At 40.1% G+C, this 20,490-nt stretch overlaps 1 protein-coding gene and 1 long non-coding RNA gene across 2 annotated transcripts; one reads left to right on the top strand and one right to left on the bottom strand.

The window, feature by feature from the left end:
- Positions 1-3,050: 3,050 nt before the first annotated feature.
- On the bottom strand, positions 3,051-5,197 carry LOC142518876 (uncharacterized). Its single transcript, XR_012813666.1, has 2 exons — positions 3,527-5,197; positions 3,051-3,250 (listed from the first exon to the last, which is right to left on the bottom strand). It is a non-coding gene; the product is annotated as an uncharacterized LOC142518876 (long non-coding RNA).
- Positions 5,198-13,139: 7,942 nt separating this feature from the next.
- On the top strand, positions 13,140-14,382 carry LOC142519080 (uncharacterized). The gene is made up of 2 exons (XM_075621982.1): positions 13,140-13,732; positions 13,825-14,382. The coding sequence occupies exons 1-2, from the start codon at positions 13,255-13,257 to the stop codon at positions 13,839-13,841; spliced, it is 495 nt and encodes a 164-aa protein (XP_075478097.1). The 5' UTR covers positions 13,140-13,254; the 3' UTR covers positions 13,842-14,382.
- The last annotated feature ends 6,108 nt before the right edge of the window (positions 14,383-20,490 follow it).

The following is a 20,490-nucleotide window of genomic DNA, read 5'->3' as shown; positions in this document are numbered from 1 at the left end:
GGAGAATTGTAAGGCCTGAGATTTTATCATTTTAATTCGAGATTATTTAATTGATGAATTTTGGAATGTTGAGTCATATTCCATGGTTTTACAATTCCATAGGATTGAAATTGAATTAAAAGATTGAGCGGGGGCCGATTTGCAAATAGTGAAAAGTTGAGGGACTAAAGTGCAATTATTGGGTTTGAGGACACTTGTCTTGCCCTTGGACATGCATGTGATATATAAGCTTGTAAATTGCAATTCACGAATTCAGAGCAACAACCGAGATTCCAGAGAAGATTTCCTCAAATTCTTGTGATCTTAGATTTGTGATTTTGTTACAACCGTATATCAGAAATTGAATCCGGATACAGTTCTGTGATCCTCATATCGACATCTACAACCAGACATAAGTTTTAATGATTTCTGGTATCATTTGAAAATATGATGTTGAAGGAATTTGATATAATTCATATATGATGTTCTGGACATGTTAGACATCGTAGAATCGAAGTCAGATTGAAAAACAGACTGATTATGGGATTGTTATGAATTTCTGATTATATGGATCTGAAATCGGACATATTTGGATTATGAATGAATCACAGATTGTATCAGATATGAGTTATGATTTGTAATTAATATCTGTTGAGGTTGTATTGACGGGAATATTCAGATTATTCCGTTATGCCGTTGATTTTGAATTAAATTCAGATTGATTAGATTCATTGTTGAATTGAGAATGAAATGTTGATATTATGATTCTCGATATGTCATTTCAGATTGATAGAGACAGTCTTGAATTCAGAACTTCCAGTTCGTCAGACCGAGACTACGAAAGAAAGGTATAAGTCAATGTGGTATTGGGAGATCGACTCAAGTAAGATATACTTGGGTTTCCCTAAATCACATACTTATTGTTGTTATATGCATTGATTTGATTTTATATGATGTTCTATTGATTTATAGGAAGCATGTATTAGATAAGTATTAGACGAGTGATCTTGTGACAGAAGTGCCTGATAGTGGTGGGATCGCCACGGGCACATTGCACGATGTCACAAGATAGTGTATTGGCGAGTGCCACGGTCTGTGACGGATAGGTCAAGACACCGGATGTTTGGTTATATCGACGTGGATAGAATCGGAGTTTATTCTATTACTGTTGGTCGATATAGGAATACCAACATCTGGAAACCGGGATCCGTAGACTAGGATTGAGTCTAGTCTGAGTTGTGGAGTCACGAGGATAATTGATAGTTTGATATTAATTATGTTTCAGACTTTGATGTATATATCTGATATCTGTTTCATGCTTTATATTGATTATATGATTGCATATTCATTGATTTATACTGGGATTATATTCTCACCGGAATTATCCGGCTGTTGTCGTGTTTGTATGTGTGCATGACATTTCAGCTTGAATTTTGAAAAGTGGAGGGTTTATTAGATTATTATTAATTTAACTGCATGCTACAACAAAATATGCCTTCAACCACACTTAAAAAGACAACGATTTTCTAAAAACCGTCGTCTTTTACCCAAAAAACACGTTAAAAGACTACAATTTTCTAAATCCCAGGGGCTCGTGCAAATTTTCTTGTGTATCAATTACAATTTAACATGGGTCGATGCCAATATCAATTATTATTTACATGGGGCGATATTAACATGTCAATTTTTTAAATTCTGAAAAAAAATAAGAGAAAATTTCTTTTTTGTCTTGCATGTTTTTTTCTTTGCGATTTTTCCTTTTACGTTGTAAAATTTCAATTTTAGTTCCACATCTTATATTTTTTGCAATTTCAGTCATTTTTCATCGAGATTGCTGACATGATACTAAAATTTGACAATCCCACTGATACTCACGGGAAATTTAGGGTTCGATTTCAGCAAGTGTCACTAGTACAGACGCAAAGTTTTGAAATTTTTCTGAGCCTGAAATCACAAAGAAGACCGTTAGAAGGGGGCCAGGAGGGTGTCTTGGCGTAGCCCCTCCGACGCTCAAGTCAGTGACTGAGGATATATAGGGGAAGCAGCTAAGGGTGCTGCTGAAAACAATATATTGATTGAATGAATTAACACTCAAACCTGATATTTATAAGAGAATATCTGGGCCCTTGATGGGCCTGTCTTCCATTTAGGCTAGGGATGGGCCAGGGGTAATGGGCTCATCCATGAGGTATCACCAGTCTCCCCCTCCCAAGTCGAACTGAATCGCAGGTTCGAAGTTCGATTAATTGTGTTGTCCTCGGTTTACTGGGCGTGAGTTGTGCATTTTCTTCCTGTCGCTCGTCAGTATCCAAAACTTTGGAAACAAATCAAGTCGCAATCCTGCTCTGCGGGGAAAGATTTGATCTGGGCTTCCTCCCTACTCTGGTCACCTCCTTACTTCATTCTCACTTCTCCTATAAAGAATTTCCACTGCAATTCACATACACTCCACCATCGCAGCCCACCCTCTCTCTCTACACCTGCGCTCGTGAGCCCGCCCAACGCCGTCGAGCCCTTGCCCCTGCCGAGCTCGCCCAGTGCCCGAGCCACGCTCGCCCAGCGCCTCCCCCCTCCCACAAGCTCGCCCGACGCACGCTCGCCCAGCGCCCGTGCAACAAGCTCGCCCGGCGCACGCTCGCCCAGCCGCACGCCCTGCGCCCGTGCCACAAGCTTGCCCGGCGTGCCTCTCCCCAGCCACAAGCCCCAACGGCGCCTCGCCCCAGCGCGCGCTCGCCTAGCCGCAAGCTCGCCCAGCGCTCGCCCGGCCCCCCTGCCACAAGCTCCCCAACGCTCGCCCGGCGCACGTGCCACAAGCTCGCCCGGCGCGCCTCCCCCCTGCCACAAGCCCGCCCGGCGCACGTGCCACAAGCTCGCCCCGCCACTCTCGTCAATCTTGCCTCGCCCGAGTGCTCATGCTCGCCTGGCGTCCCTCGCCCAGCACGAGCGCCCCTGCCTCGTACACCTAGCCCGCACTCTCGCTATAATGGCCCGAAAATTCATGTTTGAAAATTTGCGGAAAAATTAAAAATTTTCTCTTTAAAATAATCAAAATTTGCCTCATTCATCAAATCAACTGATAAATTAAGTTTAATATTCAAAATAGCAGCAGAAGAATTTAATGTTTGCAAAGTATCAATTTAAAATAATTCATCAACAGATAAAAACTGAGTTCGGAAAATAATAAATGCTAAAAATGAGGTCCTCGGGTTCCACTACTGCCGACCCAAGCTAGATCACGGCTCCCCGTCCTCGGCCCCGACCTCATCAGTACCTACAACAATCAAGTCTAGTGAGCCTAAAGACTCAGCATACATATATAATAAATAACGAGCAAATAATATAGTAAAATTTTCATGGGATAAAATATCATGTCATGAGGCATAATGTGAAAATAACTTGTCATGAGCAATTATAATACGTGCATAACTGAACTGAAAATCATAGTAAAAATGTTTGTTCCTTGGAGCCCTGTACTGAAATAGCATTTAATAATTTTCTGTTGAGATTATGGTCTACGCAAGTGGCCCCTGCACTGAAGTGAACTGACCGTAACTGGCGACCGAATAATACAATGCTCCCATGACCGGTAACTGGGGACTGGGTGAAGTAATGAACGTCTGATCAGACTAATGCCACAGTATACTGGGTGGTACATAACTGAACTGACCGGTAACTGGCGACTGGGTGAAATAATGCTCCCATGATAGTGAGATGGCCACAAGCAATATCGCATAAATATCAAAAATGAATATTTTCTATGCACGTAATATAATTAACCAACATAATTAAATATGAACAACTTCGATCTTCTTGCATTAAAATCATGTACTTGCGATATTTAAAAATACCTATATGGCTTGATTGAAGAGTGAAAGAAGATATAAACATGCCTTGGTTTGTTTTGACAGAAAACAAACGAAATAACGACGCGGCGCGGCGGAGACAGAATGCTCTTCACTTTCTCACTTTTTCTCTCTTAATTCCTTTAAACCAAGCATGCACCATAATTATTATAGTAGCGTAAAAATCGTAAACGTGATGCATGAACATTTAAAAATATCATGATTTGTGCTCAAGGCGCTGCCATGACCAAATTCTCACCCCGGGTGCAAAATGACCATTTTGCCCCTTGAAACCCAAAAATTTCCGTTTTACCCATGGACCTCTAAAATTTACCCGAAGCTTACCAAACTCCTTAAAATGTCCCAAAACATTTTTAAAAGCATTCCTAGATGTAATCTCGAGCCCAATACCAAACTCACTCGATTAGTTTTAAAACTTAGACCGGAGTCCCGGTTTTAACCCGAATCGACTCGAAACCTAACCAAATTTCTCCCGACTTTTTACCACACCTAATAAACGTCTAAGAGGCCTTAAAACCATCAAAACCAGACCCATATGCCCCTTGAACCAGCCCTGAAAATTTCTGGAAAATAAACAACTATAGCCTTTCGAAAACCCTACTGAATGGGTCGACTTCTAACCAACCCCCTCTTAGCCCTCCCTAGGACTCTACTGGACTCAGTGACCCCACGGCCCCAACCCCAAACAGCCTGCACACTGGACACACATGCTAGGAATCGAATTTGCTCATCACACTACTGAACCATCCTCGGCCTACTCCCTTCGACTTGCTACTAAACCAAGACCAGCAGCTCACGGCTCACTCCTAACCCTGTTACGGACCCAAGTGGGTCAGCTGCTTGACTAGGGTCGAGCCATGCACCACTGCCCCTATAAAACTTCCGATCTAGCCACTAGCCGTGCTAGGCGATCCCAAGACGCACGGCCCTTTCTACCAGCCGTGAAACGATCGAGGCACAGCCCTAGACCTCCATGATCTGCACAACACTCGACCCCTACCACGATACAACAGCGGCCTTTTGCACCAAAAACAATCAGAACGTGAGATGCCTTCAAAAACCGTGAACATGCAACCAAAAGAATAACATTTCGTGTCAAAACTTCAACATAACGTGCACCCATGTTGGATCGAAAGGTTGCTATGCATTTACACACAAATGTACATAATAATGGCGTGAATGATACAAAGGAAAGAATACATGCGTTCCTGATGTTTTTTGTGAACCAAAAGATGAAATGAAACACACAGCCGAAGGGGACTCTAGCTTGAATGGAAATGGAGGCACCGAATTCTTTGTTGCTGCAACTCACGAAGAGAATGGCTGATTGGAGGAGTGGGCGGCTGAGTGGTGGGGGGAAGTGTCGGCTAAATGAATTTAGGTTTAGGTTAATTGTGCTTAAGTGATAATTATATATTTAATAATAGGTTAATGGGCATCAAGTTTCATTTTAAAGGTTTTAAAAGAGTTTTAAGCCCGATAAGTTTAAAAGTATCCCTTTTAAATTCAAACTCACTTCCGAAAAATACTTCGTGTTGAAAAGGTTTTGAAAATGATAGCCGAACCATTAAAAAGTCTTCCGATTCGATAAAATTTGCGTACCGTTAAAAATAAAGTCATGCGGATAAAATACCCAGAAAAATCCCATTATTTGAAAAATCCACTTAAAACACCATATATTAATTTATAAAAATTAATCATGTAATTAAAATAATTTTCCTGAAAATTCTCCGGTATCCGTTCCTCATTCAAGCGTAAAATGCACTTAGAAAACCCTACTGCATGAATTTCAAAAATGTATGGAATAAATTCTACCATACATGAATTATGCATAAAAATAATTAAACACGAATTAATAAAATAAACATGCATTTTATGCTTTAAAAGAATTTAATAAAATACCAAAGAAATTTAATAATTTGCATGCATGTGGTTCACGTGGACTTTCCGATTTTCGGGACGTTACAATCTCTCCCCCTTAAATTGAATTTCGTCCCCGAAATTCGCTTATCCTTGATAATCACAAAGTTTAAACTTAGTTCTAATATCCCAATGGTCACGCTTTCGCGGCGCTACTCTGATAAAATAATAAATCTTAAGATGTCCTTATGTCTTCCTCGGTTCTGATTAACTCTACTTTCTAATCCTCGTTTGCGAATCGTAACTTAAAACAACTTATGGTGACTTAGTTCTATTCTACTATGAACTCGAATTTTACTTATCTCGCAATTCCTCATAATAGAGATGAATGTCCAAACTTATCGCACCTTATTTTTCTTATATTATACCCCTAATATTCATCGAACTATTACATTAGCATTTATGCGGTTCAACTTAAGAAACCTTAGCACCAAAAATTACTGATCGACTTCTATCCTCGGTAAAACAATTAAATGTTAAACCTTATCTCAACCTCATAATAAGATTAGCCCAAGATCCTTGAATCGTATCTTTATCTTATGACACCAAACTTACATAACTTAATTATTTACAAGTACATCCCAAATATTAAATTGTCGCAAATCTTAAATTTCGAGTAGTGATAATTCATAAAACCCATTTATACAATATCAAACTTCTACCTATATTTTAAAGCCCTTCAAGTCCCAATTACATGCTTAAACCATTTTCTTCCCAATTACAATATAGTTGAGGCCTAAGGCCCTCGAACTTTCCTCATTGAAACGAATGTCGCATTCTTACATATCCTCAATGCTTAATACATGCTAGCGTATAAAACTTATTAAGTCATCCCATGGTAGCCTTATAATAATTTTAATAAATCAACTTCACTTATAACCCGTAGAGTTCTAGAATCCCCATATCAAAGTTTTAGATTTTTTACTCGATAAAAATCTTAACATTCGACCATTGGTAACTTATGTTGAACACAACTAATAATTCCCTTTTGTTTTTATTTCACCCAAAATTTTTCGTATGAACGCATATCCCCTAAATTTGAAATTCAAACTTATGCAACCCAAATAGTGTTGGATAACATAATTCCAACACACATATTCACTTATTCTCAAGTTTCTTCATGACTTACAAAAGTTCCTCAAGACAAGGTGTCTACCTCAATTCTTACATGCGTCTATCAAATAACCTAACCATCAATCATAGACAACTTTCTAGAAAATCAAATTACAACAAAGGTATAAGTTTAACTCTTAAGATCATGATTAAAACTTATTAAGTCATCCCATGGTAGCCTTAGAATAATTTTAATAAATCAACTTCACTTATAACCCGTAGAGTTCTAGAATCCCCATATCAAGGTTTTAGATTTCTTACTCGATAAAAATCTTAACATTCGACCATTGGTAACTTATGTTGAACACAACTAATAATTCTCCTTTTGTTTTTATTTCCACCCAAAATTTTCGTATGAACGCATATCCCTTAAATTTGAAATTTAAACTTACGCAACCCAAATAGTGTTGGATAACATAATTCCAACACACATATTCACTTATTCTCAAGTTTCTTCATGACTTACAAAAATTCCTCAAGACAAGGTGTCTACCTCAATTCTTACATGCGTCTATCAAATAACCTAACCATCAATCATACACAACTTTCTAGAAAATCAAATTACAACAAAGGTATAAGTTTAACTCTTAAGATCATGATTAAAACTTATTAAGTCATCCCATGGTAGCCTTAGAATAATTTTATTAAATCAACTTCACTTATAACCCGTAGAGTTCTAGAATCCCCATATCAAGGTTTTAGATTTCTTACTCGATAAAAATCTTAACATTCGACCATTGGTAACTTATGTTGAACACAACTAATAATTCTCTTTTGTTTTTATTTCACCCAAAATTTTCGTATGAACGCATATCCCCTAAATTTGAAATTTAAACTTACGCAACCCAAATAGTGTTAGATAACATAATTCCAACACACATATTCACTTATTCTCAAGTTTCTTCATGACTTACAAAAATTCCTCAAGACAAGGTGTCTACCTCAATTCTTACATGCGTCTATCAAATAACCTAACCATCAATCATACACAACTTTCTAGAAAATCAAATTACAACAAAGGTATAAGTTTAACTCTTAAGATCATGATTAAAACTTATTAAGTCATCCCATGGTAGCCTTAGAATAATTTTATTAAATCAACTTCACTTATAACCCGTAGAGTTCTAGAATCCCCATATCAAGGTTTTAGATTTCTTACTCGATAAAAATCTTAACATTCGACCATTGGTAACTTATGTTGAACACAACTAATAATTCCCTTTTGTTTTTATTCCACCCAAAATTTTCGTATGAACGCATATCCCCTAAATTTGAAATTTAAACTTACGCAACCCAAATAGTGTTGGATAACATAATTCCAACACACATATTCACTTATTCTCAAGTTTCTTCATGACTTACAAAAATTCCTCAAGACAAGGTGTCTACCTCAATTCTTACATGCGTCTATCAAATAACCTAACCATCAATCATACACACCTCATCATCTCGTAACTCCTCTACTAAGCCGGGCCTTAACAGGAAAAATCAAACTCTCACCTCATCATCTCATAACTCCTCTGCTAAGCCGGGTCTTAGTAGGAAAATAAATACTCTTCACCATCACCCTCTAACTCCTCTGTTAGGCGACGCCATAACAGGAAAATAATATTTTTCTCCTCTCAAACTCTGCTCCTCCCGAACTCTGCTCCTCTCCTAGGCGGTGCCTTAGCAGGAAAATAAAATTTTTCTCTTCTCAAACTCTGCTCCTCTGCTAGGCGATGCCTTAGCAGGAAAATAAAATTTTTCTCCTCCCTAACTCTGCTCCTCTACTAGGCTATGCTTTAGTAGGAAAATAAAATTTTTCTTCTCCCGAACTCTGCTCCTCTGCTAGGCGGTGCCTTAGCAGGAAAATAAAATTTTTCTCTTATCAAACTCTACTCCTCTTCTAGGCGATGACTTAACAGGAATATAAAATTTTTCTAGGCGGTGCCTTAGCAGCAAAATAAAATTTTTCTCCTCTCAAACTCTGCTCCTCTACTAGGCGATGCCTTAGCAGGAAAATAAAATTCACCTCCTCCACTCTGCTCCTCTGCTAGACCACGCCTTAGCAGGAAAAATTGAACTTCTCCCAAACTCTGCTCCTCTGCTAGGCGATGCCTTAGTAAGAAAATTTAATTTTTTCTTCTCCCAAACTCTGCTCCTCTGCTAGGCGGTGCCTTGTTAGAGTAGGTGCACGTCGAGCCAAGTGTTGGCCGAGTGTTCACGATGAAACTCTATGTATAAACGATCTTTATTTTAATAATATTTGAATTTATTATATTGGCGCATCTTTATCTGTATACCCATGCTAGTTGAATAGATAAAGTCATTGAATATACAAATAGTAGAAAGAATATGAGATGCTCATATGATGAGTATCATGAAACTCATATTTGGAATACTGTATATTCTAAACGGTTCCTAGTCGATTCAGCCGTCAATAAGAAGGATATATGCCGCTCGAGTTAGAGACTAGTATCTGCGATGTGAGTACCATGTTTCATTGGTAGGAGACATTGTGATGTCCGAGCATGCAGATAGGTGCTCCTGGTAGAGTGCACTGAACAACCCTCCATAAAGGACTTTCCAAGTGGTTCTCACTTATCGAGTGGAAACGTCCTAGTTTATGGTTGTACATCATTAGTCCTTATGACCCGGGACAACATTGAGACTCTATGTGCTAGCGTTTCACTTTGACTTGTTTACCGACTCTTATGGGGTCATCAGGTGGCAAGGTTGGGTGTTACGGCGAAACATATAGGAGTCGATGCATTGTAGTCGGGGATTCACCGCTTACCTACGGGTATGGATATCCTATGTGTTTTCATGTGCGTGTAGTTTGAAATCTCTGATCAGAGTATGGTTGTAATTATGAAAGGGGTTTCATAGATTACATCATCGATGCAACTATGACATGACACATAGTATCGATTCATTGACAACTCTCGATAAACCAATAGTTGTCGAATCGGTCGGGATATATGAGTTGAAGGGACCGTACTGTACGCTAACCATAATTGAATGGTTCTTGCAGGCACTATCATTTGATACCTAGGGAATCATGTAAGCGATGCTGCTAGGCGTTTAACATGATTGGTTGGGTAATATCAGACTTGAGTTCTGACGTTCTTATTATCAAGGGGTTGATAAATAAGAATGGAGCAATTGGGGTATGCTCATATAAGGACATGTTTAGTTCTAATCACATGGAGATGTGAACCCACAGGCTAGTCGTATCAATAAACCATTGAGGGCCACACAAGTACTAGCTTTGTAAATCCCGATGAGAAGTAAAATAGTTCAATGTGTTGAACGGCTTATAAATGTGTTTATAAGAGTAAAGAAAAAATAGAAGTATGACTTCTATGAGAGAAATGTAACTTTTAATTTACGAATGTGTTCCTAAAATTAAAATTTGGCCAAGTAAATAATGTATTTGTAAATTGTGATTTTCATAAACATTATTATGGACTAAATTAAATTAATTCAAGTGTTGAATTAATTTAACACTAGTGGGCCTAGTAGAGTCCAAATAATTAAATTAATTCAAGTGTTGAATTAATTAAAATACATTGGGCCTTGTAGAGCCCAATTAGAAATAATTATTAAACTAGTGAGCTTGGGTAAAATCAAGTAAACTTTAAATGGGCTCAAATATGTTTGAGACATTTAAATAAAAGTCGATGGACCTTGTAATTGTTACAAGCCCAAATGAGAATGCATGCTTGGGAGGTGAAAGGTTGTGGATTACTTTTGATGAAAAAATTGCATGGCATGCAAAAGTTGGTCACCACTTTTTAACACACCAAGACAACTCCTTCACTCTCCCCTCACTTGGCCGAAAAATTGACTCTCATTTTCTCTCCATTTTTCTCTTCATCTTGTTTGAGGAATTCTTGCCACTTCTCTTTGAAAAATCCTCATATTTTTCTAGTGCAAAATATGAGGGGGTTTACCTAGTTAGTGGCGGGCCTTATTTGGAAGGAAAGGGAGGAGGAGCTTGTAGACTTGCCTACCTTGAAGAGCTTTGTTGTTTACAACAAAGTTGGAGCCATTCATCAACCTCAAGAGGTTGATAGGTAAAACTTTCTAACACCCTATGAATGTTTTATGGTGTTTGAATGTAAATGTTGCACACAAACTTGGTGGCCGAAAATTTGAGCTTAAAATTAAAAATTTTTGACTTCCGTTGCGCTTCCGGCCACCGTAACCGGTCCGCGAACAAGTGGTATCCGAGCTAAGGTTACGGTTTTTGTGTAATATTTACGTAATATTATGTTGAGATCGATTTCTAACCGCTTGAGAAATATTTTTGCAAGGTATACATGAAGGCCAAATTTTTGAAACACAAAAAAAAAATTTCCGGGCAGCTTGTTGATGCCCGTGAATCTCGGGCTGCCCGAGAATTTCGGGCAGCAAATGGGGCAGCCTTCGGGCTGCCTGAAACTTCCAGTTTTTTAAAAAAAAAATTTTTTTGGGTGTTGCCGGAATCCGGCGACGGAGCTCCGGCGACGGGGATGACGACTAGGGTTTCCAAAAATGTTTTGGACAATCTTAGTGTCATGGGCCTTGAGTTGTTGGGCCATTGGATGACTAACATATTTTGTGAAATTTAAATGGGCCAAAGTATTTTAGGTGAAAAATGAGTTTTGGGCCCTTAAGTTTAAATTTACAATTGTTGCATATATTTTCTCATAAAATAAATAAATGAAGTAAGACTTTAATTATTTATAGTAAATTGTGATTTACAAGAAATTCGATTATAAATAAATTAATTTGAAAGTAGACAAAGGTGTTTGTATACTTTGTTAATTTAATTTATAATTGTGGCGGTTAGTGATTGGATCAAGATATATAATATTGGATCAATTAATTATTGTGATAATTAATTGATGGTGTATGATATGTGATATTATGCATGAAGGATGATCAAAAGCCCAAGCCCAATTTGCTAGGTGTATGCTAGGATATTTTGTGTTGAATGATTGTAATAATTATCAATTTATAAAGTGAGCTTGGTTTATGGCCCGTTCCCACCCCATGAGATATATCCCTATGTGCCATGGATATTTATTTGTAAATATTATAATAGTGGATGATCAAGATTGGAAGATGGTGGCCATGATGATTATGAAGATCGAAGACATGTAAATATTGGAAGCTAATGTAATAGTTGCATTTGCATCCCGTGCATTTACCCTAGGATTGGACCTAGGCCCGTGTTTAGCTCACATGGGCCATTAGTTTTGGGGCGATTGATCATCCTTGTTTGTTTACTGTTTATAATATATGCATGATATGTTATAAATATTGAGTATGTGCGTTATTATTATGATAATAACAAAGTTGCATGAATCCGGCAAACATACGATCAAACATGGCGAGCTTTTAAAATAAAATTAATGATGAGACCTTTCAAAATTAAAAACCTCATTTTGAATAAGATTCAAAATTAATATCAAGTCCGAAAAGGGGAATTATAAATTTGTTTATAATTTCCTTGTCTTCCATCGACAATGGGCTGCAACGCTACCCGTACTCGGGGCTCGGCTCATATTATTGGGGGCCCTGGGTGCCGGAAAGCTGTGACATCCATTGACATGGTGATGTGAACTACGTGGAACTCCCATGATTTCGGCTCATATTATTGAGGGAACTCATGACGACCGTCCATTAAGGTTCAATATCGATGGGTTAGGCTTGACAAGTAAAGATGAACGACGTCATATTATTGGGTCCTAATCAAACGTGAGACAAAAGTATACGTAGAGGGTTGCATGGCAATGCAATTGGAAACTACCTTTTAGGAATTGTGATTGGCTGATATTATTCGGGATCACAATTCGCTAATTAGGACCTTACGTATCTTCTGAGGAAAGTGTTTCCCTTTTCCACTAGAGGGTAGTGAAAATGTCAAAACAGTGGGAGCGATAATTTATAAAGTAAAAGTCCAAACTTTATATCTTATATTTTAAAATAGTCATTAACATTTATCTGTTTTACTTTTCAGTACAAATCTTTGACAATGTCATCAATTCGCAACCTGCTTTCCGCTATTCTCGAAAAACATGTCTTAATCGGACCTAACTATCTCACTTGGCTAAGAAATCTGAAAATAGTCCTAAACTCGGAAAAGATCGCATATACACTAACTGAGTCGCCCCCTGTTGAGGCTCCGACTAGCTGCACTCCCGAGGAATTGCAGACCTACAAGGAATGGTGTGACCATGACTTGAAGGCAAGGTGTTATATGCAGGCTTCGATGAACGATGAGCTGCAGAGGTGATTCGAGGATGCAAAGAATGCTGCTGACATTCATTTGCACCTCAAGGAGCTCTTTGGTGAGCAGACTCGGCCTCTAAGGCATGCCACAGTCAAGGAGCTCATCACTTTACGCATGCGAGATGGGGCTTCGGTCCATGAGCATGTCCTAAAGTTGATTGGGCTCGTGGATAAGCTCGTTAGCATGGATCTGATCTTGCCTTCAGAGTTGACCACGGATGTGCTGCTGCTGTCGTTGCCTAGCTCGTTTGATCCTTTTATCGTGAACTTTAATATGAACAAGCTTGAGCCAAGCCTTGAAGAGTTGGTGAACATGCTTGTGACTTTTGAGTCCACTATCAAAAAGGAGAAGCTGGCTCTTTATGTGGGTTCTTCATCTGGCACAAAGAACTATCCACATGGGAAGGGAAAGAAGCGTTCTTTCCAACGTCCCAAGAAGAGCGTGCCCTTGAAGAGGCAAACTCCGGGTCCCGTTGTGGCAGCCGCGCCAGCCAAGGCTGAGAAGACAGTTGACATCTGTCATCACTGCAAGAAGCCTGGACATTGGAGGCGTAACTGCAGGGAATATCTTGCCCAGAAGGGTTCTGGCAAAGGTATGTTCTACATTGAAGTAAATATCTCCATTAACTCTACTTCTTGGGTATTGGATACCGGCTGTGGCTCACATCTCTGTAATGATTTGCAGGTGATGGGAAGAAGTAGGAAGCTCAGAGAAGGTGAGACCTTCTTGAGGATGGGCAATGGAGCAAGGGTTGCTGCCAAGGCTGTGGGAGATGTTTATTTACATTTGAACAATGATTTTAATTTTGTTTTGAGAGATGTTTTGTTCGTACCAGACTTGATTAAAAACATTATTTCCATTCCTATGCTTGATATTGATAGATTTTCTTGTTTATTTAGTAAAGGTGTTTGCAATATTTACAAGAATGAATGTTTAGTTGGTACCGGAGAACTTGAAAACAATCTCTACACCTTAAAATTGAAAGATATTCCACTTAACAATGTCCAAGCAATAACAACAACAAATAAGCGCAAACAAGATACTCTTAATTCGGCACAATTATGGCATGCTCGATTAGGACATATTTCCTTAAGAAGGATGAACAAGCTAGTGGGAGTTGGCATGTTTGATATGTCCGATATTAATGCTCTCACGACTTGTGAATCCTGTCTAAAAGGAAATATGACCAAAATTCCCTTTAAGGGCCATGCGGAGCGAGCCAAAGGGTTATTGGATTTGATCCATACCGATGTGTGCGGTCCGCTTAGCATCACCACTAAGCATGGACATGCCTACTTCATCACCTTTACCGATGACTTTTTGAGGTATGGGTATGTGTATTTGATGAAATACAAGTCTGAAGCCTTTGAAAGGTTCAAAGAATTCAGAAGTGAAGTAGAAAAGCAATTGGGACGAAGCATCAAGGCACTTCGATCGGATCGAGGTGGTGAGTACTTGAGTGCCGAGTTCCAAGAATATCTTAGGGAGAATGGGATTCTCTCGCAGTGGACTCCGCCCGCTACACCGCAGTTGAATGGTGTTTCGGAGCGTCGTAACCGGACTTTGATGGACATGGTTCGGTCTATGATGGGGTTCACGGAGTTGCCGCCATCCTTTTGGGGATATGCGCTTGAAACAGCGGCACTGTTGTTGAACAATGTCCATACAAAGGCAGTTGACAAGACTCCATATGAGATATGGATGGGTAAGCCTCCCAAGTATTCTTATCTTAGAATATGGGGGTGTCCTGCTTATGTGAAGCAGGTAGTGGGAGATAAATTGGATAGTCGATCCATTTTATGCTACTTTGTGGGATATCCAAGGAATTCCGTTGGATATTATTTCTATCATCCCCAAGAAACAAAGGTGTTTGTTTCTAGGAATGCAACCTTTTTGGAAAAGGAATTTCTATTGGATAGAAAAGGCGAGATGATAGAACTCGAAGAGGTTTGAGAGACACCCACAGTTGTAGAACCCACACCCAATGAGCTAAGTGAGGAGATACAAGCTCCTAGAAGATCCGAGAGAGTCTCGAGACCACCTATGAGGTATGGTCTGCTTCTTGAAGAGGGCCATGATGAGCCTAACCTTGGATGTGATCCAAGGACCTTCAAGGAAGCATTATCTGATACCGATTCATCCAAATGGCTTGAAGCAATGGAATCTGAGATGAGTTCCATGCATTCAAACCAAGTGTCGAATCTTGTGGATCCACCTGAGGGAACTGTTCCCATAGGGTGTAAATGGATTTACAAGAGGAAACTTGGGGCGGATGAGAAGGTATTGACCTTCAAGGCGCGATTGGTAGCAAAAGGGTATACTCAAAGGCAAGGTGTTGACTATGAGGAAACCTTTTCTCCAGTTGCAATGTTCAAGTCCATTAGGATTTTGCTAGCCATAGCTGCATGGTATGACTATGAGATATGGCAGATGGATGTCAAGACTGCCTTCCTTAATGGGGATATTAAGGAAGAGATTTACATGTCTCAACCTGAATGGTTTACATCTATCGGAAGTGAGCATATGCTATGCAAACTTCAAAGATCTATTTATGGTCTTAAGTAGGCATCTAGGAGTTGGAACCTCAGATTCGATAGTACAATCAAAGAGTTTGGTTTACTAAGAATCCTGAGGAACCCTGTGTGTATAAGACGGTCAGTGGGAGTGCTGTGACACTCCTTGTTCTTTATGTTGATGACATTCTACTCATTGGGAATGATGTAGGAATGTTGCAATCAACTAAGATATGGTTAGCAAGTAAGTTCTCGATGCAGGACTTGGGTGAAGCATCATTTGTATTGGGAATACAGATCTATAGAGATAGATCAAGAAGATTGCTTGGTCTCACCCAGTCCACATACATTGATACCATCGTGAAGCGGTTCTCGATGGATGAGTCCAAGAGAGGACATCTACCAATGTGTCATGGCGTGTCCCTATCCAAGTCTATGTCTCCCAAGACTGATGCAGAGATAGCGGCGATGACACGAATTCCGTATGCTTCGGCTATTGGTAGTATCATGTATGGGATGATATCTACACGTCCTGACGTGGCATTTGCACTAAGTGTAGTGAGTAGATATCAATCCAACCCTGGTCTTCCACACTGGAAAGCTGTGAAAGACATTCTCAAGTATTTGAGAAGGACCAATAAGTTGTTCTTGGTTTATGGGGATGGAGAGCTGAAATTGGAAGGCTATACCGACTCTAGCTTTCAAAGCGATATCGATGACTCGAAGTCAACCTCCGGATTCATATTCATGCTCAATGGTGGTGCTGTCTCTTGGAAGAGTTCCAAGCAAGACAATACTGCGGATTCCACCACTGAGGCAGAATACATTGCTGCATCGGCTGCAGCAAAGGAGGCTGTTTGGATTAGGAATTTCGTCCAAGAGTTGGGCGTCATTCTAATGGAGTTGCTCCTATCCCGGTGATGTGTGACAACACGGGAGCCATAGCTCAGGCGAAGGAGCCAAGGTCTCATCAGAAGTCCAAACATGTATTGAGAAAGTACCACATCCTCCGAGAGATTGTGGAACGAGGAGAAGTGTCGATCGACAAAGTCGGCTCCGCAGATAATGTTGCTGATCCACTAACTAAGCCTTTACCATGACCATCATTCGAGAAGCATCGCGAATCAATGGGTTTGAAGTATATGGGTAGTTGGCTCTAGTGCAAGTGGGAGATTGTTAGAGTAGGTGCACGTCGAGCCAAGTGTTGGCCGAGTGTTCACGATGAAACTCTATGTATAAACGATCTTTATTTTAATAATATTTGAATTTATTATATTGGCGCATCTTTATCTGTATACCCATGCTAGTTGCATAGATAAAGTCCTTGAATATACAAATAGTAGAAAGAATATGAGATGCTCATATGATGAGTATCATGAAACTCATATTTGGAATACTGTATATTCTAAACGGTTCCTAGTCGATTCAGCCGCCAATAAGAAGGATATAGGCCGCTCGAGTTAGAGACTAGTATCTGCGATGTGAGTACCATGTTTCATTGGTAGGGGACATTGTGATGTCCGAGCATGCAGATAGGTGCTCTGGTAGAGTGCACTGAACAACCCTCCATAAAGGACTTTCCAAGTGGTTCTCACTTATCGAGTAGAAACGTCCTAGTTTATGGTTGTACATCATTAGTCCTTATGACCCGGGACAACATTGAGACTCTATGTGCTAGCGTTTCACTTTGACTTGTTTACCGACTCTTATGGGGTCATCAGGTGGCAAGGTTGGGTGTTACGGCGAAACATATAGGAGTCGATGCATTGTAGTCGGGGATTCACCGCTTACCTACGGGTATGGATATCCTATGTGTTTTCATGTGCGTGTAGTTTGAAATCTCTGATCAGAGTATGGTTGTAATTATGAAAGGGGTTTCATAGATTACACCATCGATGCAACTACGACATGACACATAGTATCGAGTCATTGACAACTCTCGATAAACCAATAGTTGTCGAATCGGTCGGGATATATGAGTTGAAGGGACCGTACTGTACGCTAACCATAATTGAATGGTTCTTGCAGGCACTATCATTTGATACCTAGGGAATCATGTAAGCGATGCTGCTAGGCGTTTAACATGATTGGTTGGGTAATATCAGACTTGAGTTCTGACGTTCTTATTATCAAGGGGTTGATAAATAAGAATGGAGCAATTGGGGTATGCTCATATAAGGACATGTTTAGTCCTAATCACATGGAGATGTGAACCCACGGCTAGTCGTATCAATGAACCATTGAGGGCCACACAAGTACTAGCTTTATAAATCCCGATGAGAAGTAAAATAGTTCAATGTTTTGAACGGCTTATAAATGTGTTTATAAGCGTAAAGAAAAAATAGAAGTATGACTTCTATGAGAGAAATGTAACTTTTAATTTACGAATGTGTTCCTAAAATTAAAAGTTGGCCAAGTAAATAATGTATTTGTAAATTGTGATTTTCATAAACATTATTATGGACTAAATTAAATTAATTCAAGTGTTGAATTAATTTAACACTAGTGGGCCTAGTAGAGTCCGAATAATTAAATTAATTCAAGTGTTGAATTAATTAAATTACATTGGGCCTTGTAGAGCCCAATTAGAAATAATTATTAAACTAGTGGACTTGGGTAAAATCAAGTAAACTTTAAATGGGCTCAAATATGTTTGGGACATTTAAATAAAAGTCCATGGGCCTTGTAATTGTTACAAGCCCAAATGAGAATGCATGCTTAGGAGGTGAAAGGTTGTGGATTACTTTTGATGAAAAAATTGCATGGCATGCAAAAGTTGGTCACTACTTTTTCACACACCAAGACAACTCCTTCACTCTCCCCTCACTTGGCCGAAAAATTGACACTCATTTTTCTCTCCATTTTTCTATTCATCTTGTTTGAGGAATTCTTCCACTTCTCTTTGAAAAATCCTCATATTTTTCTAGTGCAAAATATGAGGGGGTTTACCTAGTTAGTGGTGGGCCTTATTTTGAAGGAAAGGGAGGAGGAGCTTGTAGACTTGCCTACCTTGAAGAGCTTTGTTGTTTACAACAAAGTTTAAGCCATTCATCAACCTCAAGAGGTTGATAGGTAAAACTTTCTAACACCCTATGAATGTTTTATGGTGTTTGAATGTAAATGTTGCACACAAACTTGGTGGCCGAAAATTTGAGCTTAAAATTAAAAATTTTTGACTTCCGTTGCGCTTCCGGCCACCGTAACCGGTCCGCTAACATGCCTTAGCAGGAAAATAAAATTTTTCTCCTCTCCAACTCTTGCTCCTCTACTAGGCGGTGCCTTAGCAAGAAAATTTAATTCACCTCCTCCACTCTGCTCCTCTGCTAGACGACGCCTTAGCAGGAAAAATTGAACTTCTCCCAAACTCTGCTCCTCTACTAGGCGATGTTTTAGCAGGAAAATTTAATTCATTTCATCCTCACAATATAACAACATCCACGAACTTAATATAAGAACTTGGCTTTATTAAATTTCAACTGATAACATAAGACAAATTCAGAAATGAAATACAGCAAAATTCAAGTCAAGATTAATATTCTCTAAAGTGGTAAGCGTTCCCGAGCCTCTTTAGAGCCTTGTCCGGCGCATTCTCCAACTTTCATCTCTGCTCCTCTTGTACCTTCACAGGACAAAGTTACCCACTTTTTTCTTTCCTAATCATGTTAAGCTTCACACGCGCTCTTTTTCCCTCCTCCCTCACTACTCCCTTCATAACACCGACACGCGACTTTTTGGTCCCCGCACAAGACTACAACTCCTTTTCCCACATGAAACTTAAGCTTCTGATGATAAGTGGAAGCTACGGATCTGAAATCCTTCAGGGCTGGCTGTCCTAGAATTCCATTATACGCTGAAAGGGTATCCACCACGGTGAACGCTATCATTTTTGTTACCCGTCGAGGATCAGTCCCCAAGGATAGGGGAAGCACAATCTGATCCAAAGGCGGGATGGCGTGTCCTGCAAACCCATACAGCGGGGTGGAGATCGGCTCAAACTCAAATCCTTCCACCTTCATTTGATCCAACGTGCTCTTGAACAAGACGTTCACGGAGCTTCCATTATCAACAAATATCCTTGCCACATCATATTTGCAATGGTGGCCGTCACCACCAAGGCATCGTTATGTGGAGTCACAACGTCTTGGAGGTCTTCCGGCCCAAAGCTGATGATGGGGTCTTGTGGTAAGTCTGCACCCCTAGATATCTCAAAGTTCTCCAACCTTCTCCCATGTGCTTTCCAAGCTCGCCCTGAGTCTCCATCAGTAGCACCGGCCGAGATCATATGAATCATTCCTCTCGTAGGGTGGTTATCCTCATTCGTTCCCCTCCTCGGTTCGACGGGCTCCTGAAGGACATCTTGACCTCGACCTTCCCCTCTCTGCTCCCCAACCCCCTGATTTATCCATGGAGGGCCTTGACCACGTCTAGGGGACGGGCGAAACCTCGGTCGACTCCCGGATGCGGATCCTTCTCGTCTGTCCCGCGAAGACAATCTAGCACTGCACTCAACCCTTCGTGACTTCTACCACCTCCCCGCGGGCTCCCTCACCTCCATCACCTCATCACAACTCCTATCCAGGGGAACATGTGATGAGAATTGTCCTCTACTTCTAATTCTGTCCTCCTCTCTTTCCCTCATACCCCTCTTCCTTCCTCCTTTCTCCGCTCCCTCAACTCTACTTCCTCCAGGCCGGTTCTCCACCCTTCTGTACCGTTGGGCATCTTCCAAGTTTACATATTTCTCAGCTCGAGCCAACAGATCATCATAGCTCGACAGAGGCTTCTTGACCAGTGACTTGAAAAACTCTCCTCCCCCCAGTCCTTGTGTGAAGGCACT

This window comes from Primulina tabacum, chromosome 11 (assembly GCF_025594145.1).
Source record: "Primulina tabacum isolate GXHZ01 chromosome 11, ASM2559414v2, whole genome shotgun sequence".
Lineage (NCBI taxonomy): Eukaryota > Viridiplantae > Streptophyta > Magnoliopsida > Lamiales > Gesneriaceae > Primulina > Primulina tabacum.
The sequence above is the reverse complement of the archived record's forward strand: the minus strand, read 5'-3'. Positions and strand labels throughout refer to the sequence as shown.

Coding starts and splice junctions, on each gene's coding strand:
- LOC142519080 (XM_075621982.1), top strand. CDS start 13,255: ATGCGAGATGGGGCTTCGGTCCATGAGCATGTCCTAAAGTTGATTGGG.